This window comes from Gobio gobio (genome assembly GCF_949357685.1).
Source record: "Gobio gobio genome assembly, chromosome: 6".
Taxonomy (NCBI): Eukaryota; Metazoa; Chordata; class Actinopteri; order Cypriniformes; family Gobionidae; genus Gobio; species Gobio gobio.
Window position 1 is genome coordinate 2033072 of NC_137102.1, and position 24000 is coordinate 2057071.

General features: G+C 45.7%; 1 protein-coding gene across 8 annotated transcripts in view; it reads right to left on the reverse strand.

The window, feature by feature from the left end:
• The window catches only part of rasal2 (RAS protein activator like 2), a 166847-nt gene that overhangs the window by 1927 nt on the left and 140920 nt on the right, over nucleotides 1-24000 (reverse strand). For 4 of the 8 annotated variants that reach the window (XM_079820240.1, XM_079820236.1, XM_079820241.1 and 1 more), the window contains exons 14-18: nucleotides 19601-20507; nucleotides 18261-18392; nucleotides 17983-18185; nucleotides 16336-16423; nucleotides 14340-14483 (exon numbers count right to left, since the gene is read on the reverse strand). In XM_079820240.1, the coding sequence (XP_079676366.1) occupies nucleotides 14340-14483; nucleotides 16336-16423; nucleotides 17983-18185; nucleotides 18261-18392; nucleotides 19601-20507 (1474 nt within the window). The remainder of the gene's footprint in view (nucleotides 1-14339; nucleotides 14484-16335; nucleotides 16424-17982; nucleotides 18186-18260; nucleotides 18393-19600; nucleotides 20508-24000) is intronic. The other 4 variants (XM_079820238.1, XM_079820243.1, XM_079820242.1 and 1 more) reach the window with 2 other exon arrangements.

Here is a 24000-nt window from a genome sequence, read left to right on the forward strand (position 1 = left end):
TGGTATAGTTAGGCTGGAGTGGTGTTGTGGTATAGTTAGGCTGGAGTGGTGTTGTGGTATAGTTAGGCTGGAGTGGTGTTGTGGTATAGTTAGGCTGGAGTGGTGTTGTGGTATAGTTAGGCTGGAGTGGTGTTGTGGTATAGTTAGGCTGGAGTGGTGTTGTGGTATAGTTAGGCTGGAGTGGTGTTGTGGTATAGTTAGGCTGGAGTGGTGTTGTGGTATAGTTAGGCTGGAGTGTTGTTGCGGTATAGTTAGGCTGGAGTGTTGTTGCGGTATAGTTAGGCTGGAGTGTTGTTGTGGTATAGTTAGGCTGGAGTGGTGTTGTGGTATAGTTAGGCTGGAGTGGTGTTGTGGTATAGTTAGGCTGGAGTGGTGTTGTGGTATAGTTAGGCTGGAGTGGTGTTGTGGTATAGTTAGGCTGGAGTGGTGTTGTGGTATAGTTAGGCTGGAGTGGTGTTGTGGTATAGTTAGGCTGGAGTGTTGTTGCGGTATAGTTAGGCTGGAGTGTTGTTGCGGTATAGTTAGGCTGGAGTGGTGTTGCGGTATAGTTAGGCTGGAGTGTTGTTGCGGTATAGTTAGGCTGGAGTGGTGTTGTGGTATAGTTAGGCTGGAGTGGTGTTGTGGTATAGTTAGGCTGGAGTGGTGTTGTGGTATAGTTAGGCTGGAGTGGTGTTGTGGTATAGTTAGGCTGGAGTGGTGTTGTGGTATAGTTAGGCTGGAGTGGTGTTGTGGTATAGTTAGGCTGGAGTGGTGTTGTGGTATAGTTAGGCTGGAGTGGTGTTGTGGTATAGATAGGCTGGAGTGGTGTTGTGGTATAGTTAGGCTGGAGTGGTGTTGTGGTATAGTTAGGCTGGAGTGGTGTTGTGGTATAGTTAGGCTGGAGTGGTGTTGTGGTATAGTTAGGCTGGAGTGGTGTTGCGGTATAGTTAGGCTGGAGTGGTGTTGCGGTATAGTTAGGCTGGAGTGGTAGGCTGGAGTGGTGTTGTGGTATAGTTAGGCTGGAGTGGTGTTGTGGTATAGTTAGGCTGGAGTGGTGTTGTGGTATAGTTAGGCTGGAGTGGTGTTGTGTTATAGTTAGGCTGGAGTGGTGTTGTGGTATAGTTAGGCTGGAGTGGTGTTGTGGTATAGTTAGGCTGGAGTGGTGTTGTGGTATAGTTAGGCTGGAGTGGTGTTGTGGTATAGTTAGGCTGGAGTGGTGTTGTGGTATAGTTAGGCTGGAGTGGTGTTGTGGTATAGTTAGGCTGGAGTGTTGTTGTGGTATAGTTAGGCTGGAGTGGTGTTGTGGTGTAGTTAGGCTGGAGTGTTGTTGTGGTATAGTTAGGCTGGAATGGTGTTGTGGTAGAGTTAGGCTGGAGTGGTGTTGTGGTATAGTTAGGCTGGAGTGGTGTTGTGGTATAGTTAGGCTGGAGTGGTGTTGTGGTATAGTTAGGCTGGAGTGGTGTTGTGGTATAGTTAGGCTGGAGTGTTGTTGTGGTATAGTTAGGCTGGAGTGTTGTTGTGGTATAGTTAGGCTGGAGTGGTGTTGTGGTGTAGTTAGGCTGGAGTGTTGTTGTGGTATAGTTAGGCTGGAATGGTGTTGTGGTAGAGTTAGGCTGGAGTGGTGTTGTGGTATAGTTAGGCTGGAGTGGTGTTGTGGTATAGTTAGGCTGGAGTGGTGTTGTGGTATAGTTAGACTGGAGTGGTGTTGTGGTATAGTTAGGCTGGAGTGGTGTTGTGGTATAGTTAGGCTGGAGTGTTGTTGTGGTATAGTTAGGCTGGAGTGTTGTTGTGGTATAGTTAGGCTGGAGTGGTGTTGTGGTATAGTTAGGCTGGAGTGGTGTTGTGGTATAGTTAGGCTGGAGTGGTGTTGTGGTATAGTTAGGCTGGAGTGGTGTTGTGGTATAGTTAGGCTGGAGTGGTGTTGTGGTATAGTTAGGCTGGAGTGGTGTTGTGGTATAGTTAGGCTGGAGGGGTGTTGTGGTATAGTTAGGCTGGAGTGGTGTTGTGGTATAGTTAGGCTGGAGTGTTGTTGTGGTATAGTTAGGCTGGAGTGTTGTTGTGGTATAGTTAGGCTGGAGTGGTGTTGTGGTATAGTTAGGCTGGAGTGGTGTTGTGGTATAGTTAGGCTGGAGTGTTGTTGTGGTATAGTTAGGCTGGAGTGGTGTTGTGGTATAGTTAGGCTGGAGTGGTGTTGTGGTATAGTTAGGCTGGAGTGTTGTTGTGGTATAGTTAGGCTGGAGTGTTGTTGCGGTATAGTTAGGCTGGAGTGGTGTTGTGGTATAGTTAGGCTGGAGTGGTGTTGTGGTATAGTTAGGCTGGAGTGGTGTTGTGGTATAGTTAGGCTGGAGTGGTGTTGTGGTATAGTTAGGCTGGAGTGTTGTTGTGGTATAGTTAGGCTGGAGTGGTGTTGTGGTATAGTTAGGCTGGAGTGGAGTGTTGTTGTGGTATAGTTAGGCTGGAGTGGTGTTGTGGTATAGTTAGGCTGGAGTGGTGTTGTGGTATAGTTAGGCTGGAGTGGTGTTGTGGTATAGTTAGGCTGGAGTGGTGTTGTGGTATAGTTAGGCTGGAGTGGTGTTGTGGTATAGTTAGGCTGGAGTGGTGTTGTGGTATAGTTAGGCTGGAGTGGTGTTGTGGTATAGTTAGGCTGGAGTGGTGTTGCGGTATAGTTAGGCTGGAGTGGTGTTGTGGTATAGTTAGGCTGGAGTGGTGTTGTGGTATAGTTAGGCTGGAGTGTTGTTGTGGTATAGTTAGGCTGGAGTGGTGTTGTGGTATAGTTAGGCTGGAGTGTTGTTGTGGTATAGTTAGGCTGGAGTGGTGTTGTGGTATAGTTAGACTGGAGTGGTGTTGTGGTATAGTTAGGCTGGAGTGGTGTTGTGGTATAGTTAGACTGGAGTGTTGTTGTGGTATAGTTAGGCTGGAGTGGTGTTGTGGTATAGTTAGACTGGAGTGGTGTTGTGGTATAGTTAGGCTGGAGTGGTGTTGTGGTATAGTTAGGCTGGAGTGTTGTTGTGGTATAGTTAGGCTGGAGTGGTGTTAGGCTGGAGTGGTGTTGTGGTATAGTTAGGCTGGAGTGGTGTTGTGGTATAGTTAGGCTGGAGTGGTGTTGCGGTATAGTTAGGCTGGAGTGGTGTTGTGGTATAGTTAGACTGGAGTGGTGTTGTGGTATAGTTAGGCTGGAGTGGTGTTGTGGTATAGTTAGACTGGAGTGGTGTTGTGGTATAGTTAGGCTGGAGTGTTGTTGTGGTATAGTTAGGCTGGAGTGGTGTTGTGGTATAGTTAGGCTGGAGTGGTGTTGTGGTATAGTTAGGCTGGAGTGGTGTTGTGGTATAGTTAGGCTGGAGTGGTGTTGTGGTATAGTTAGGCTGGAGTGGTGTTGTGGTATAGTTAGGCTGGAGTGGTGTTGTGGTATAGTTAGGCTGGAGTGTTGTTGTGGTATAGTTAGGCTGGAGTGGTGTTGTGGTATAGTTAGACTGGAGTGGTGTTGTGGTATAGTTAGGCTGGAGTGTTGTTGTGGTATAGTTAGGCTGGAGTGGTGTTGTGGTATAGTTAGGCTGGAGTGTTGTTGTGGTATAGTTAGGCTGGAGTGGTGTTGTGGTATAGTTAGACTGGAGTGGTGTTGTGGTATAGTTAGGCTGGAGTGGTGTTGTGGTATAGTTAGGCTGGAGTGGTGTTGTGGTATAGTTAGACTGGAGTGGTGTTGTGGTATAGTTAGGCTGGAGTGGTGTTGTGGTATAGTTAGGCTGGAGTGGTGTTGTGGTATAGTTAGGCTGGAGTGGTGTTGTGGTATAGTTAGGCTGGAGTGGTGTTGTGGTATAGTTAGACTGGAGTGGTGTTGTGGTATAGTTAGGCTGGAGTGGTGTTGTGGTATAGTTAGGCTGGAGTGGTGTTGTGGTATAGTTAGACTGGAGTGGTGTTGTGGTATAGTTAGGCTGGAGTGGTGTTGTGGTATAGTTAGGCTGGAGTGGTGTTGTGGTATAGTTAGGCTGGAGTGGTGTTGTGGTATAGTTAGGCTGGAGTGGTGTTGTGGTATAGTTAGGCTGGAGTGGTGTTGTGGTATAGTTAGGCTGGAGTGGTGTTGTGGTATAGTTAGGCTGGAGTGTTGTTGTGGTATAGTTAGGCTGGAGTGGTGTTGTGGTATAGTTAGACTGGAGTGGTGTTGTGGTATAGTTAGGCTGGAGTGGTGTTGTGGTATAGTTAGGCTGGAGTGGTGTTGTGGTATAGTTAGGCTGGAGTGGTGTTGTGGTATAGTTAGGCTGGAGTGTTGTTGTGGTATAGTTAGGCTGGAGTGTTGTTGTGGTATAGTTAGGCTGGAGTGGTGTTGTGGTATAGTTAGGCTGGAGTGGTGTTGTGGTATAGTTAGGCTGGAGTGGTGTTGTGGTATAGTTAGGCTGGAGTGGTGTTGTGGTATAGTTAGGCTGGAGTGGTGTTGTGGTATAGTTAGGCTGGAGGGGTGTTGTGGTATAGTTAGGCTGGAGTGGTGTTGTGGTATAGTTAGGCTGGAGTGTTGTTGTGGTATAGTTAGGCTGGAGTTTTGTTGTGGTATAGTTAGGCTGGAGTGGTGTTGTGGTATAGTTAGGCTGGAGTGGTGTTGTGGTATAGTTAGGCTGGAGTGTTGTTGTGGTATAGTTAGGCTGGAGTGGTGTTGTGGTATAGTTAGGCTGGAGTGGTGTTGTGGTATAGTTAGGCTGGAGTGGTGTTGTGGTATAGTTAGGCTGGAGTGGTGTTGTGGTATAGTTAGGCTGGAGTGGTGTTGTGGTATAGTTAGGCTGGAGTGGTGTTGCGGTATAGTTAGGCTGGAGTGGTGTTGTGGTATAGTTAGGCTGGAGTGGTGTTGTGGTATAGTTAGGCTGGAGTGTTGTTGTGGTATAGTTAGGCTGGAGTGGTGTTGTGGTATAGTTAGGCTGGAGTGTTGTTGTGGTATAGTTAGGCTGGAGTGGTGTTGTGGTATAGTTAGACTGGAGTGGTGTTGTGGTATAGTTAGGCTGGAGTGGTGTTGTGGTATAGTTAGACTGGAGTGTTGTTGTGGTATAGTTAGGCTGGAGTGGTGTTGTGGTATAGTTAGACTGGAGTGGTGTTGTGGTATAGTTAGGCTGGAGTGGTGTTGTGGTATAGTTAGGCTGGAGTGTTGTTGTGGTATAGTTAGGCTGGAGTGGTGTTAGGCTGGAGTGGTGTTGTGGTATAGTTAGGCTGGAGTGGTGTTGTGGTATAGTTAGGCTGGAGTGGTGTTGCGGTATAGTTAGGCTGGAGTGGTGTTGTGGTATAGTTAGACTGGAGTGGTGTTGTGGTATAGTTAGGCTGGAGTGGTGTTGTGGTATAGTTAGACTGGAGTGGTGTTGTGGTATAGTTAGGCTGGAGTGTTGTTGTGGTATAGTTAGGCTGGAGTGGTGTTGTGGTATAGTTAGGCTGGAGTGGTGTTGTGGTATAGTTAGGCTGGAGTGGTGTTGTGGTATAGTTAGGCTGGAGTGGTGTTGTGGTATAGTTAGGCTGGAGTGGTGTTGTGGTATAGTTAGGCTGGAGTGGTGTTGTGGTATAGTTAGGCTGGAGTGTTGTTGTGGTATAGTTAGGCTGGAGTGGTGTTGTGGTATAGTTAGACTGGAGTGGTGTTGTGGTATAGTTAGGCTGGAGTGTTGTTGTGGTATAGTTAGGCTGGAGTGGTGTTGTGGTATAGTTAGGCTGGAGTGTTGTTGTGGTATAGTTAGGCTGGAGTGGTGTTGTGGTATAGTTAGACTGGAGTGGTGTTGTGGTATAGTTAGGCTGGAGTGGTGTTGTGGTATAGTTAGGCTGGAGTGGTGTTGTGGTATAGTTAGACTGGAGTGGTGTTGTGGTATAGTTAGGCTGGAGTGGTGTTGTGGTATAGTTAGGCTGGAGTGGTGTTGTGGTATAGTTAGGCTGGAGTGGTGTTGTGGTATAGTTAGGCTGGAGTGGTGTTGTGGTATAGTTAGACTGGAGTGGTGTTGTGGTATAGTTAGGCTGGAGTGGTGTTGTGGTATAGTTAGGCTGGAGTGGTGTTGTGGTATAGTTAGACTGGAGTGGTGTTGTGGTATAGTTAGGCTGGAGTGGTGTTGTGGTATAGTTAGGCTGGAGTGGTGTTGTGGTATAGTTAGGCTGGAGTGGTGTTGTGGTATAGTTAGGCTGGAGTGGTGTTGTGGTATAGTTAGGCTGGAGTGGTGTTGTGGTATAGTTAGGCTGGAGTGTTGTTGTGGTATAGTTAGGCTGGAGTGGTGTTGTGGTATAGTTAGACTGGAGTGGTGTTGTGGTATAGTTAGGCTGGAGTGGTGTTGTGGTATAGTTAGGCTGGAGTGGTGTTGTGGTATAGTTAGGCTGGAGTGGTGTTGTGGTATAGTTAGGCTGGAGTGGTGTTGTGGTATAGTTAGGCTGGAGTGGTGTTGTGGTATAGTTAGGCTGGAGTGGTGTTGTGGTATAGTTAGGCTGGAGTGGTGTTGTGGTTATATGCGTGTGTGTGAGACAGAGGGGAACAGATCTCAGATGCTGCCCATCATAAAGCACGAGACAGACAGGGGTCGGAGGAGAAGACTGGAAAATGTGACATAATGGACAATATTCGTCCGTTGCAATTCATGAGCCGCGGATCAGCGAGACAAACACTGCCAGTGCACGACGGGCTCGCGGCTCCCGCTGCACATTTCACGGAGGAAAACTTCACAATCTTCGCGAGTTCAATACAGGATATGCACAACGGCTTGTCCTGAAAGCTGGATTTACAAACAGAAGCTGTTTACGGGCCACAACCTGTAAGTCTGATTTATTTTTCATCGATGTGTTTTCCTGTAATAGGTTGTAGCAAGGAAGTAAACAGATGACAACGCTGTTCTGCAAACCAGTCTGTTAAATGCTCATTCATACTTAACGTTATCCGACGAACACCTAACGTTACAAACACTAACGTTAAAATCTCAACAGCGAACCTGGCATTAGTGTAAATGATTCTTTGATTAGAGCTTTTATGTATTGTTTATATACAGGCTTGCTAAACATGCTTCTGTGTGTGATTTGGCTACTAGTTAAAGCCAGTGCTTAGTGTTTGTTTTGGGTTAGTTCTTGCGACAGATATTTGGCTATAATCGTTCTAAAAATACAAAAGTTAAAGTGCCATTCAGTAGCGATCATTATAGATCCGCAGTCTTTACTCTTGAGGACTGAACAGGTTCTGCTCGATCATCTTCACTCAAATGTTCTGGGTCTGATTCGGGCTCAGATTGGTGTGGTTTTATTGACGCCGTTGTTTCTAATACTGACCAAAGCACAGGTAAAGATAAAGGGGCGTGGCGTTTCCGACAAACGTGCAGTGCGGTTAGCGAATCACAACACACTGGGCCAGCTGACCAATCAGAGCACATCGCGTATTTTTGAGGGACTGGCTTCATAGAACCCGGAAACCATCAGACCGTTTTACAAGGAGGGACAGAGCAGTGTAGAATAAAGGTCAAGAATATGAAAAATAATTAATTTTTTTTAAAAACGAAGCATGAACACATGTTACAGTGCAGCCCACAAACACAATCAGGCCTTCGAGAGAATGTGTTTACCACCTCTTTAAAGAATATTCAAGTTTAAATATAACAAACCACCCATATAGTGATTTACACACACACACACACACACACACACACACACACACACACACACACACACACACACACACACACACACACACACACACACGCGCACACGCGCACACACGCACACACACACACACACACACACACACACGCACACACGCACACACGCGCACACGCGCACACGCGCACACGCGCACACACACACACACACACACACACACACACACACACACACACACACACACACACACACACACAGGAGACTGTGCAGTTCACTTTCTGTGAAAAAAAAACTCATTCTGTGATTTATAAGCATTTTGAAAAGTGAGGACATGGGGAACGTCCTCATATTTCACCCTCTTTTTGTAATACCCATGTCATTATACACATTTGTGTCCTGATATTTCACAAAAACATGCCCCCACACACACACACACACACACACACACACACACACACACACACACACACACACACACACACACACACACACACACACACACACATACTCTCAAAAGGGCAAAACAAGGACAACTCAAATCCTGCACAAAGACTAAACCAGAGGCTAAAAGCGAGGCTGCTGTTGCTCTACTAGAGTAATGTTCTGCAGAGGGAATGTGTGTGTGTGTGTGTGTGTGTGTGTGTGTGTGGAGTGCACACACACCGGAGAGGGTGCTGGGAGTGCGGCAGCATCGGCAATCAGGAAGTGACTCGCAAAAATAAGGAGGGAAAACAAAAAAACCAGCAGCCAAAGCTTGAGCTCACAGGAGCTGAATCTGCTGAGATCATCCACACACTCCTCACACACTCCTCACACACTCCTCAACACACTCCTCACACACTCCTCAACACACTCCTCACACTCCTCAACACACTCCTCACACACTCCTCAACACACTCCACAACACACTCCTCACACACTCCTCACACACTCCTCAACACACTTCACAACACACTCCACACACACTCCTCACACACTCCTCACACACTCCTCACACACTCCTCACACACTCCTCAACACACTCCTCACACACTCCTCACACACTCCTCAACACACTCCTCACACACTCCTCACACACTCCTCACACACTCCTCACACACTCCTCAACACACTCCTCACACACTCCTCAACACACTCCTCACACACTCCTCAACACACTCCTCACACACTCCTCAACACACTCCTCACACACTCCTCAACACACCTCACACACTCCTCAACACACTCCACACACACTCCACACACACTCCTCAACACACTCCTCACACACTCCTCACACACTCCTCAACACACTCCTCAACACACTCCTCAACACACTCCTCAACACACCTCACACACTCCTCAACACACTCCACACACACTCCACACACACTCCTCAACACACTCCTCACACACTCCTCAACACACTCCTCACACACTCCTCAACACACTCCACACACACTCCACACACACTCCTCACACACTCCTCAACACACTCCACAACACACTCCTCAACACACTCCTCAACACACTCCACAACACACTCCTCACACACTCCTCAACACACTCCTCACACACTCCTCAACACACTCCTCACACACTCCTCACACTCCTCAACACACTCCTCAACACACTCCTCAACACACTCCACAACACACTCCTCACACACTCCTCAACTAACTCCTCAACACACTCCTCACACACTCCTCACACACTCCTCAACTAACTCCTCAACACACTCCTCACACACTCCTCAACACACTCCTCACACACTCCTCAACTAACTCCTCAACACACTCCTCACACACTCCTCACACACTCCTCAACACACTCCACAACACACTCCTCAACACACTCCTCAACACACTCCTCACACACTCCTCAACTAACTCCTCAACACACTCCTCACACACTCCTCAACACACTCCTCACACACTCCTCACACACTCCTCACACTCCTCAACACACTCCTCACACACTCCTCAACACACTCCTCAACACACTCCTCAACACACTCCACAACACACTCCTCAACACACTCCTCACACACTCCTCACACACTCCTCAACACACTCCACAACACACTCCACACACACTCCTCACACACTCCTCAACACACTCCACAACACACTCCACAACACACTCCACACACACTCCTCACACACTCCTCACACACTCCTCACACACTCCTCACACACTCCTCAACACACTCCTCAACACACTCCTCACACACTCCTCAACACACTCCTCACACACTCCTCAACACACTCCTCACACACTCCTCAACACACTCCTCACACACTCCTCAACACACCTCACACACTCCTCAACACACTCCACACACACTCCACACACACTCCTCAACACACTCCTCACACACTCCTCAACACACTCCTCAACACACCTCACACACTCCTCAACACACTCCACACACACTCCTCAACACACTCCTCACACACTCCTCAACACACTCCACACACACTCCACACACACTCCTCACACACTCCTCAACACACTCCTCACACACTCCTCAACACACTCCTCACACACTCCTCAACACACTCCTCAACACACTCCTCACACACTCCTCAACACACTCCTCACACACTCCTCAACACACTCCACACACACTCCTCAACACACTCCTCACACACTCCTCAACACACTCCACACACACTCCACACACACTCCTCAACAAACTCCTCACACACTCCTCAACACACTCCTCACACACTCCTCAACACACTCCTCACACACTCCTCACACACTCCTCAACACACTCCTCACACACTCCTCAACACACTCCTCACACACTCCTCAACACACTCCTCAACACACTCCTCACCACACTCCTCACACACTCCTCACACACTCCTCAACACACTCCTCAACACACTCCACACCACACTCCTCACACACTCCTCAACACACTCCTCAACACACTCCTCACACACTCCTCAACACACTCCTCACACACACTCCTCAACACACTCCTCACACACTCCTCAACACACTCCTCAACACACTCCTCACACACTCCTCAACACACTCCTCAACACACTCCTCACACACTCCTCACACACTCCTCAACACACTCCTCACACACTCCTCAACACACTCCTCAACACACTCCTCAACACACTCCTCAACACACTCCTCACACACTCCTCAACACACTCCTCACACACTCCTCAACACACTCCTCAACACACTCCTCAACACACTCCTCACACACTCCTCAACACACTCCTCACACACTCCACACACACTCCTCACACACTCCTCAACACACTCCTCACACACTCCTCAACACACTCCTCAACACACTCCTCACACACTCCTCAACACACTCCTCACACACTCCTCACACACTCCTCAACACACTCCACACACACTCCTCAACACACTCCTCAACACACTCCTCACACACTCCTCAACACACTCCTCACACACTCCTCACACACTCCTTCACACACTCCTCAACACACTCCTTCACACACTCCTCAACACACTCCTCAACACACTCCTCACACACTCCTCAACACACTCCACACACACACTCCTCAACACACTCCTCAACACACTCCTCACACACTCCTCAACACACTCCACACACACTCCTCAACACACTCCTCAACACACTCCTCACACACTCCTCACACACTCCTCAACACACTCCTCACACACTCCTCAACACACTCCTCACACACTCCTCACACACTCCTCAACACACTCCTCACACACTCCTCAACACACTCCTCACACACTCCTCACACACTCCTCAACACACTCCTCAACACACTCCTCACACACTCCTCAACACACTCCTCACACACTCCTCACACACTCCTCAACACACTCCTCACACACTCCTCAACACACTCCTCACACACACTCCTCACACACTCCTCAACACACTCCTCAACACACTCCTCACACACTCCTCAACACACTCCTCACACACTCCTCACACACTCCTCACACACTCCTCAACACACTCCTCAACACACTCCTCAACACACTCCTCAACACACTCCTCAACACACTCCACACACACTCCTCACACACTCCTCACACACTCCTCACACACTCCACACACACTCCTCAACACACTCCTCACACACTCCTCACACACTCCTCACACACTCCTCAACACACTCCTCACACACTCCTCACACACTCCTCAACACACTCCTCACACACTCCTCAACACACTCCTCACACACTCCTCACACACTCCACACACACTCCTCAACACACTCCTCACACACTCCTCACACACTCCTCAACACACTCCTCAACACACTCCTCACACACTCCTCAACACACTCCTCACACACTCCTCACACACTCCACACACACTCCTCAACACACTCCTCACACACTCCTCACACACTCCACACACACTCCTCAACACACTCCTCACACACTCCTCACACACTCCTCACACACTCCTCAACACACTCCTCACACACTCCTCACACACTCCTCAACACACTCCTCACACACTCCTCAACACACTCCTCACACACTCCTCAACACGAACATCCGGAGATGCTCTGACAGCTGGGAAGTGGGAAAGCAGGAACGCTCTACAATCCCGAGGGAAAGGACAAAACAGGCCAAGACCAAAAAGCTGAAGTATGCAAACCAGTTTCAGTTTTAAAGGTAAAGTGTGTGATTTTACCACTAATGATGACGCCAATCCCCAAATCACAGAGAGACTTAAACTCAGTTCCTGATTAGAAATCCTACTAATATATTAGAAGAAATATTTAAAAAGGAATAAGCCACCCAAAAATGAACCGTGCCGTTCCAAACGTATGACGTTTGTGGAGAATAGAGAAGATGTTTTGAAGAATATTGCTGACCAAACATTTTAAATTCCTTTTGACTTCCACTGTGGAACCCGAGACCGTTTGATCATCAGCATTCTTCAAAACATCTTCTTTTGTTTTCCTTAGAAGAAAGAAATGTATACAGAGTCAACAATGACAGAATTTTGGAGTGGACTATCCCTTTGAAAATTAATAAATTTAATCAAAATTTACATTTAAATTTAATTACATACACCGATCAGGTGTAATATTATGACCGGTGAAGTGAGTAACACTGATGATCTCTGTTAGTGGGTGGGATATATTAGGCAGCAAGTGAACATGTTGTCCTCAGAGTTGATGTGTTAGAAGTTAGAAGCAGGAAAAATGGGCAAGCTCAAGGATTTGAGCGAGTTTGACAAGGGCCAGATTGTGACGGCTAGAAGACTGGGTCAGTGGACCAGTGGAGAACCGGCCACAGGGTCATGAAGGACCAGTGGAGAACCGGCCACAGGGTCATGAAGGACCAGTGGAGAACCGGCCACAGGGTCATGGAGGACCAGTGGAGAACCGGCCACAGGGTCATGGAGGACCAGTGGAGAACCGGCCACAGGGTCATGGAGGACCAGTGGAGAACCGGCCACAGGGTCATGAAGGACCAGTGGAGAACCGGCCACAGGGTCATGAAGGACCAGTGGAGAACCGGCCACAGGGTCATGGAGGACCAGTGGAGAACCGGCCACAGGGTCATGGAGGACCAGTGGAGAACCGGCCACAGGGTCATGGAGGACCAGTGGAGAACCGGCCACAGGGTCATGAAGGACCAGTGGAGAACCGGCCACAGGGTCATGGAGGACCAGTGGAGAACCGGCCACAGAGTCATGGAGGACCAGTGGAGAACCGGCCACAGGGTCATGGAGGACCAGTGGAGAACCGGCCACAGGGTCATGGAGGACCAGTGGAGAACCGGCCACAGGGTCATGGAGGACCAGTGGAGAACCGGCCACAGGGTCATGAAGGACCAGTGGAGAACCGGCCACAGGGTCATGAAGGACCAGTGGAGAACCGGCCACAGGGTCATGAAGGACCAGTGGAGAACCGGCCACAGGGTCATGGAGGACCAGTGGAGAACCGGCCACAGGGTCATGAAGGACCAGTGGAGAACCGGCCACAGGGTCATGAAGGACCAGTGGAGAACCGGCCACAGGGTCATGAAGGACCAGTGGAGAACCGGCCACAGGGTCATGAAGGACCAGTGGAGAACCGGCCACAGAGTCATGAAGGACCAGTGGAGAACCGGCCACAGAGTCATGAAGGACCAGTGGAGAACCGGCCACAGGGTCATGGGCGGCCGAGGCTCATTGATGCCCGTGTGGTCGATCAAACAGACGAGCTACTGGAGCTCAAACTGCTCCAGAAGTTAATGCTGGTTCTGATAGAAAGGGCTCAGAATACACAGAGCATCTCAGTTTGTGGAGTATGGACCAGTCAGGGTGCCCATGCTGACCCCTGACCCCGCCCAAAGCACCAACAGTGGCCCGTGAGCATCAGAACTGGACCACGGAGCAATGGAAGAAGGCGGCCTGGGCTGAGGAATCACAAAATGAGGAGCAAAACAACGAGTTTGAGTCCAAATTCCCGCAGATCTCAATCCAATCGAGCATCTGTGGGATGAGCTGAACAAACAAGTCCAATCCATGGACGACTTAAAGGATCTGCTGCTAACATCTTGGTGCCAGATACCACAGCACACCTTCAGGGGTCTAGAGGAGTCCATCAGAGACGGGTCAGGGGGACCAACACAATATTAGGTCATAAATTAATGTCTGATCGGTGTGTATTGCTATATCTAACATTTTATAACAAAGCTATGGTTTGGACAATTCTAGAGATCGGTCAAACAATGTTAAAAGCACAAACCCAGTGTTCTGTTAAAGTGGTCCCTATAGAACGTCCTTATCATCGGAGAACTACACACTTCACCTTTAACTGGTGTTTTCTGTCTGAAGTGGAGAGAAGAGGACTGAGTGCTGCACAGGGGCAGGCATGGGTGTGGGTCGGGTGCGCTAACACAGGCCTAGCAAAACTGTACTTGCCTGCTGGTATTACCTCAGTCCCATTAGCGACCTGGAATTCAGTAACAGAGCCAGTCAGCGCCTGCTTTAAAACCAGCTGAGGTCAGGCCAGATCCTCACCCACAGACTGAGATATCTCCACACTCACACTAGTCTGGGAGCCAAAGTCTCAAAAATGGGTTGAGTATGGTCTGCCATACTTTTTATATGTGTTTTTTCTGTTAAAGTTGACCCTAAGAGCCAATAATTGGAGGGTCTGCTCTGCCGGAAATATCGCGGAAAAAAATTGTGGCCATTTTCATGTATGCACCCTTTATTTTTTATCAGAAAAATTTGAAAAATGATTTTTTTCCTCAAATCAGTGGGTTGGGTAGGCTGTTAATAAATGCATTCCAGATACACAGAACACATGTGCTGACAACATCCACTGAAAAAATAACTCTTAAAAAACATTTCTACATGATTTTGCATCAATTTAATGCAAAAAATAGGCGTTTTCTCACTTTTTTTCCAGTATTTTCATCTTTACTTAATTGGCAATCAACTATTCCCCCAAGTTATGACATCAGTCAATCTGCCATTCTTTTCACCTAATAGTATACTCATTCCACAGAAAAAATTATAAAAATCCAACCAAAATCAATGGATCTGTGATGATTTCACTACTATTTGGCGATCAACAAGCTCAGAACCTCAATAGCATTTTAGGCTACTCTGGATATACTGGAGATTTAACATGGTTGTTAATGTCCACATTATTAAACATCATGGCCTAGGCATCTCTTTAATTTCAACATAACCCTGTTCTCCCAATGGAAGAGTGTTGGGATCTTGGCAACTGCTTGGCAGACATCCTGGGCAAGAACTTGCTCTTGCTGCTTAGGACTGACTTTCACCCGGTCGTCCTCACCTAACTGTGGAGTTGCATCTGTTATCATCCAGGCCAGGTGGTTATACAGGTTAGAGTTCACTCTTCGGGATGCGTATAGGTGTGATATCTCTAGCTGCAGTGACGGGTCTTCAGTCATACTTCCAGGCATCTGCTGACTTCCACTGGCTTGAGCTGTTCTGGCTTCTCTTGCTTCCTTCAGGATCTGCTTACATTGGTTCTGGAGGTCCTTCCATATTCTCTCTAGCTAAGTAAACTAGTAGAGAATGAATTCAGCTGCTGCTACAGGGATACGTTTGGGATGTGGAATCAGCAGAAATATACTTGTTTGAAGACTGGCGTGGTCCTTTCAGTTCATTACCAGTACAATATCCATATTAGGCCTACCGTTCTTTCCCCAAAATGCTGGGGCAGACCTGTCACATACCACAGACAATGATGAGCCGCTTCGAAGTCCGTTGGTTACCGTTTGTTGGCTGTTCCAAACTCATTCAAATTACTAAGATCATAAGTGTGCCATGATGCTAAATATCCAGCATGTTTTTCATAATTTTGAGAGTAGTTTAAAATGCTATTGAGGTTCTGAGCTTGTTGATAGCCAACTAGTAGTGAAATCATCACAGATCCATTGATTTTGGTTGGATTTTTATAATTTTTTTCTGTGGAACGAGTATACTATTTGGTGAAAAGAATGCCATATTGACTGATGTCATAACTTGGGGGAATAGTTGATTGCCAAAGAAGTAAAGATTGAAATATTGGAAAAAAGTGAGAAAACGCCTATTTTTTTGCATTAAATTGATGCAAAATCATGTAGAAATGTGTTTTAAGAGTTATTTTTTCAGTGGATGTTGTCAGCACATGTGTTCTGTGTATCTGGAATGCATTTATTAACATTTATTAGCAGACCATGTCAGGTTCAACCCATTTTATTGAGCTTTTGAGACTTTGGCTCCCGACGACACTGACATGCCCTTGTGTTTGAGCTCTGGCTCATGATCTTCATCTGCTGTACCTGAGCGTCGATGATCTTCTGCTTGGCATCGATGACCGCCTGCATCTCTGCATGGTCTCTCTTCAGCTCTTCCTCCACGGCCATCAGCCTAACAAACACACATCAGAATCAGAATCTGCCATATATCCAGGTGTGTGTTTACACATACTAGGAATTTGTTGTAGTGACAGAAGCTCCACAAATCACCGTCAGATTCACAAATACAAATATTATAAACGTACAGATATCAAAGGATTTTACTAGATCTTTACTAAACATTTAGACTGTATTTACAGGTTTGCAATTAAAAGTGTAAGAATACTGTAGTTTATATATAACATACACCAATCAGGCATAACATTATGACTTCTTAATATTGTGTTGGTCGAGGCATGGACTCCACTAGAAGGTGTGCTGTGGTATCTGGCACCAAGTTAGTTGTGGTTTGTTTTCGCATTGCCATCATGCGAGCGCACTAAAGAGCTTTACATGACACACGCGTGTCCACTCGTCTTCATCATGTGGGCGGCATCTGGACAGGGATTGGTTTGTAAACAGACGTGCGTCTTTGACAAGAGTGAATGAACGGACGCATATCGTTTCCACTATTGAACAGTCGCATTGCTGGACTATTTTCTTTTTGTTACATTTAAAAGTGGACATTTCAAGCTTTATATACACATATTTCTCATGTTTGTGAGGCAGTAGCTGCTGAGTTTGGGTTTATTTGAGACGCTTCACCTCATGTGTAAAGCATGTGATCGCTCCCATGATTATTGTCTGCCATAGACTATTTGCTTCTTATTTATTAAATCCAGGCAATTATCTGATGAAACATTGATTAAAATTAAGATACAATTTATACAAAACGAAATTCACATTAAAGAAAGGCTTTCTAAGCAAAATCATACAAAATTTCTTTCAAAATATTTTCTGACCTTCTGTCCTCTGACATATTGCGCATCTTTTCACTTTTCATAATCAATGTAGCCTAGATGAAATTTAAAAATAACATTATAATATTAAAAATAAACAGGAACTTCCTGTAAATGGTCTGAACCGTACAGAAAATGCTTTCACACTAGAAACCAGTCGAACCTTTGTTCTGTTTGGCGACCTCTTTTCGTCGGACCAAATTTCGTCTAATTGGTCCAGACAGTGGTCAGGGGAGGTTTCACCCCTGTAATTTTGATTCGGACCAAAATGAAAAGTCCGAAAATCCAGACCAAACAAGGTGTGTGTGAAAGCGCCCTAAGTCCTCCATGGATTGGACTTGTTTGTTCAGCTCATCCCACAGATGCTCGATTGGATTGAGATCTGGGGAATTTGGACTCAAACTCGTTGTTGTGCTGCTCATTTTGTGCTTCCTCAGCCCAGGCCGCCTTCTTCCATTGCTCCGTGGTCCAGTTCTGATGCTCACGGGCCACTGTTGGTGCTTTGGGCGGGGTCAGGGGTCAGCATGGGCACCCTGACTGGTCAGTTTTGGAGATGCTCTGACCCAGTCCTCTAGCCGTCACAATCTGGCCCAAACTCGCTCAAATCCTTACGCTTGCCCATTTTTCCTGCTTCTAACACATCAACTCTGAGGACGAAATGTTCACTTGCTGCCTAATATACCCCACCCACTCACAGAGATCATCAGTGTTATGCCTGTATCTCTGTTCTCACCTGCAGATAATGCTCTTCATCTGGCTGTCCTTCTCCTCCTGCTGTCTGCGCAGGCGCTCCTCGCTGTCCTCCAGTCGAGCCTTGTACTCCAGGAGCAGCTTCTGCATCTGCTGCTCCTGGGCCAGAAGCCGGCGCTCATACTCCTCCAGCCGCCGGCTAGACGTCCGCAGACGCTCCTTCAGCTTGGAGATTTCCTGCTCGTACTTTATAGAAGAGCAGAACATCTTAAAAACCTGTCGGAGTGTATCCAACGCATTTTTATGTATCGTATTTAGTACCTTTTCTACATGTTTGGCATCGTCTTTGCTTGTGCCTTCCTCTTCCTCATCTTCATACTGGCCGTTATTCAGGATCCATGCGGCTGTGCGCTCCACTGGAGACATGCTGACCGACTCCACGGGGGACTGGACCTTACACACACAACCAACATTATATGCATATATCTGTGGCAGTGTATGGGTCAAAATTATCCACTTTTTCTTTTATGCCAAAAATCATGAGGATATTAAGATCATGTTCCATGAAGATATTTGGTCAATGCTCATATCATAAATGTATTATTAGTAGTAATATGCATTGCTAAGGACTTCATTTGGACAACTTTAACCCTCTGGGGCTCTTCGGTCATTTCTGACCCAAAGTTTTTAAAATATATATTTTTTTAAATCGTAGCTTCATCGGAATGGTCCGAAACTTGGGGACTTTATTGGTACTTGGTATATGAACACACAAAACAATTGGGGACAGGATTTGAAAAGTCTAAGTGGTCGTAAAAAAATAGTCACACTCAGAACCTTCGGGTCAACTCTGCACTCTTGATGTTTTAGAGATCTTCACTGTTGAGTCTTTTTTTCTGCATTCTGGCTGATTTGTAGATTCTATGCACAAAAAACCTCTGTATTTTCATATTTTTGCCAATTTCCCGTTCATTTCCTATGAGGGTCATTTTTGACCCGAAGGTCCTGAGTGTGACTATTTTTTTATGACCACTTAGACTTTTAAATCCTGTCCCCAATTGTTTTGGGTGTTCATATACCAAGTACCAATAAAGTCCCCAAGTTTCGGACCATTCAGATGAAGCTACGATTTTACATTTGTTTTTATAAAACGCTAGATCCACTAGTGGTAAAATGTGCTATTGTGTGATAAAAATGCTCAATTTGTCCACCGGATGGCACTGATCTCATTAAAAAATGGCTTTCATGAGGCCTAGGCTTGACTCTAAAATGAAATACAGTTTTAATAAAAAAAAAAATAATAATAATAATATATATATATAAATGTTTTATTATATTCAATGGGAAAAAATGGGTCATAATTATTGCATAAATATTAATTATAAATCATAAAACTATCTCAAAACACCAAAAAAGAAAAGAAAAAATATTATTGAACAAAAATAAAAATTTTACTCAAATCTTTTTTATCTTAATCCTGCCCTCCGGGTCATTTTTGACCTGAAGGTCCTGAGTGTGACCCATAAATGAAGAACCCCAGAGGGTTAAAGGAGATTTTCTCAATATTCAGATTCCAGATGTTCAAATATTGTCCTATCCTGACAAACCACACATCAGTGAGAGATGATGTATTCAGCTGGAGATAAAGCACAGGTGTGTACCTGTTTGCTGGCTCTGCCTGCGGGCAGCGAGCTGTCTCTGGACCCGCTGGACTGCTGCTGGGGCCGCTCCTCGCTCTGCTGCTGGGCTTCAGTGCTGATGCTGCTGCTGCTGTGAGCGAGGGCCCTCGGGGGCCGAGTGTTTCCCGCTCCTCGGCTCTGCTGCTCCACCTTCACGATATGAGCCGTGCCCGCGCTGCTCTGCCTGGGCACCGCCACCACCTGGGCTCCCGCGTGCTGCTCTGCCAGGGGCGGGTGCCAGCGTGCCGTGGGTGGAGGCGTCTCCTGCCCCTGGGTGAGGCTCCTGCGGCCCAGCTCCTCCTCCAGGCTGCTGGTGGAGGGCATGCGGGCCCTCGGAGGGGCTCCCCGGCCCCCGGACGCACTGGGGCTGGCGCTGCGGGAACTGGCGGAGCTCAGGTTCTCCGAGCTGGAGTCCGGCTGGGCGGAGTGTGTGGAGTGTGTGGAGTGTGTGTGCAGGTTGCTGAGGTGGTAAACGGGGTTCTGGAAGGACAGCGGCTGCAGGCTGCGCTGCTGGCTGAGCGACGGGTGGATGGGGCGGCGCACCTGCGGGGCACTCTGGGGCAAATTATCCCTCAACTGGGGGACTTTGGGATGGACGGGAGGCTGGAGGAGGAGTGGAGGAGGGCCGATGGACGCCTGAGAGCCACCTCGCCCTAATCGCAGAGGGGCTTCGCTGAGAGGGTTGGGCACCGGATGCCCCTGTGCCAGGTAAGAGTCCTGCAGGTCCATTAAAGACACGCTGCGGCCGTTGGGGAGAGGGCTGTCCCGCTCCTCTTTATCAGAGAAGCTCATGCTGTGAGTGGAGGACTGCTGACCCAGCAGAGGATGCTTCCCTCGGGCTAAGGCCTCCATGTGCTCCTGGACTGGAGATTTGGTGCTCCTCATTTCACTGGGGAACGAGATATGCAAGAATTAATATATGAGATGCAGTCATACTACTGCACATTAATAGTATTATTAATAGGCAGGGGCGTAGTTTATGGGGGGATATTCAAATCCATCAGTTACAACCCCCCCCCCCCCCCCCCCCTTAGGAATTTTGTTCCTAATCAAATATGAGTTTGTCATAATAAATCAGACAAACCCAACCAATGAGTCGCACTTTCACCAAAACAACGCGAGTGTGTGAGCACACAGATAACGTTAGGTAAGAGAAGAGACTATATTAACTGCTGGTCAGAGAGGGATGCAAAACAATTAAAATAAAGCATGTACTGAGAATGAGGTATGAGAATATTGTGTAATAGCAAAGTACACACTACATATATTTCAGCTAGCTAATCCATTGCCATGTATTTAGCTATAACTATCAGTATAACAAGTTACCAAAGCAGCCGTCTGTTTTGCTAGTTCTGCTTTTGCTATGATTTACAGTTGTTCAAGAGCCGATGTGTTTCCCTTTAAACAAAAAAATTCAAATGCATTAAGTTGGAATGTAAAAATCTTAAAAATGTCTAAATGTTGTGTCTTTCATATTTGTATATGTTGAATTTGTAATCAGTTAAAGCATGTAGGCCTAGATAGATAGATAGATAGATAGATAGATAGATAGATAGATAGATAGATAGATAGATAGATGGATAGATGGATAGATGGATAGATAGATGGATAGATGGATAGATGGATAGATGGATAGATGGATAGATGTATAGATGGATAGATGGATGGATAGATGGATAGATAGATAGATAGATAGATAGATAGATAGATAGATAGATAGATAGATAGATAGATAGATAGATAGATAGATAGATAGATAGATAGATGGATAGATGGATAGATGGATAGATGGATAGATGGATAGATGTATAGATGGATAGATGGATGGATAGATGGATAGATGGATAGATGGATGGATAGATGGATAGATGGATAGATGGATAGATGGATGGATAGATGGATAGATGGATAGATGGATGGATAGATGGATAGATGGATAGATAGATAGATAGATAGATAGATAGATAGATAGGAAGAAATAAATTATCCAATAACAATACACATAAAAAAAAGTAATAAAAAAAAAAGGCAGCATACCAACGTTCAACCCCCCCAATGTTCAAACCAAATCTACGCCCTTGTTAACAGGGATGCACCGAAAATGTTCGGCCGAAAATTGCATTATCGGTTCCGGGCCGAAATAAAAAAAACAGCCGAAAACCCGTGAGTTACACGCACCGGCCTCCTCTCATTCAGTCCGGTTAACGCGTGTTCTGCTGGATTTTTCCTCATGACGGTGTGTTAGTGTTGGTGTGACTGGTCTGAATTTCGCGCAGGATTTCACATAATGTTAATTCAACTCATTCTCGCAGATTTCGCGCTCGCGTCTGAAGCACACACACACCACAATAAAGCCGCCTCTTACATAAAAGTGCAAAAATGAGCTCCTTTTTCCAGCTTATTAATGGTTAAATACACTCGAAAATGTCTCAGTGTCCATCTTGGTGAGTATTAACATAAACACAGTCCAGTTCAGGAAGAGTGTGAAACAGGAACAGTGTTTGGAGTCCATGCGTGCATCGGGTCTTAAAGGGACAGTGGTTACTTATTTATTATTCAAACTACAAAAAGACAAACAACCACTTGCTGCTCTTGACTGATTGACTTAAATGGATTAATCTGTATTTAATTTTTTACAATGAAGATTATCCAATGTTATTTTAAGTTTGTTTACTTTTTTTCAGTTTCTTACCTGAATACTGTTAGATCTACCTACAAAAATAAAGCAGTCCATTTCATTTGTATTTTTATTCTATTGTATTTATTTGTGCTATTGTTTGTAATTAGTTTATTTGTTATTTTATTTCTGTTTACTCGTCTTTTTAAATTCAATTTGAAATCAAGCTTCCTTGTGCTGTAGCTATTGCAACAATTAATTAGCAAATATTTGTGAGATAATTGTAATGGTAAATGAGCAACGTTTATATATGAGAAAAAGCTTAATCATATAAAGTGATCTCTTCAGAATACATTTAATTGCCTAGACTTTCAATAGACGGACAAAAAATAAATGATTAGGCCTATTTATTTGAAAAATATCTATGTGACAGTATATGCAGCGTTTTTTCCACATGGTATCGAATATCGATACTTTTTTAGGTATCGTATCGAAGTATCGTGACAACACTACAATGCAGCATATCATGTTCTTAATGAGAACCATTCTGTGATTCTGTGTGCAGTTATTCAGACAATTGTGGATCTTTTTTTGCACAACTGCTAAAAAACTATTTTATATTTTAGATTTATTGTTTAAAATATTTTAGGTTTTATGTAACTTAATAAAACTTTGATTATTCTATTGGTTCGTGTTTTTTTGTTTAATTTCAGACCCATTAAATTCAAGCAATTTAAATATCTATCTAAATATATTAGTATACGTTTTTAAAAGAAGCAATTTTCGGCTTCAGTTTCGGTTTTCGGCCAAGTGCATCCTAAATTTTCGGTTTTGGCCCAGAATTTTCATTTCGGTGCATCACTAATTATTAAGAGAGTTATGTGCGTCGATGAAACATACAGGTACAACACATTGGTGAGATCTATCTTTGTCCTCTCCTGATTGGCCTTCTCAGAGGCAGGGCAGGGATTTGGTTCAATTCATCAGTTGTTAATTGGACAAAGGCAGATCTGAATGTGAGCTTGTGTAACCCCTTCTGTTCAGACCGCCCGCTCCAAGCAGGACTCGAACCCATGAGGGTCAGACGCTCTAACAATGAGGATAAAGGCTGCAACCCCTAGTGTCAGTCACTAGTGCGTCTCTTGAGATCAGAGGAGTGAGGTTTACTCACACTGCTACTACTACACTTGCAGTCAATTGTAAAGAAGAGGCTGAAGTCAGTGTTAATTCCCTGACTTTTCCAGACCTTTTTTCCCTGACCAAAACGAGACAATAACTAAATAAAAAACAGTTTTGGATGACAAAAACTATGAGGAAATCGAATAAAAACGGATGAAAACAGTGAGGGTCGATTAGGGAAGAGATCCGGCGGGAAAACACGGAGCTGTTGAGCTTCTCCAGAGCGGCTCAATCCATCAATAACACACATTTATGACAGGGAATGATTATGAACTAATGCTGATCAATAATCACACTCTTTACTGTACCATGTTCATATGGTCATTATGTTTTAGACGGTTGGGCATGTTTGATCTCCTCATCTGAACTGCAATAGTGAGTCATTTCAAAATAAGAGTCCTGGTGTATTTTCAGCTTGTTTATAATTAAAGTCACGCATTATATATACGTTTAATTTAATCCCCATTTAATTCATAGTCAGGAGGAAAGACGTAGAACAGCATTTGACACATTATTCAATAAAGTATCAGGGTTATAATAGCTCACTAAAACCATTAAATACAGGAAATTAAATAAATGTTTCATG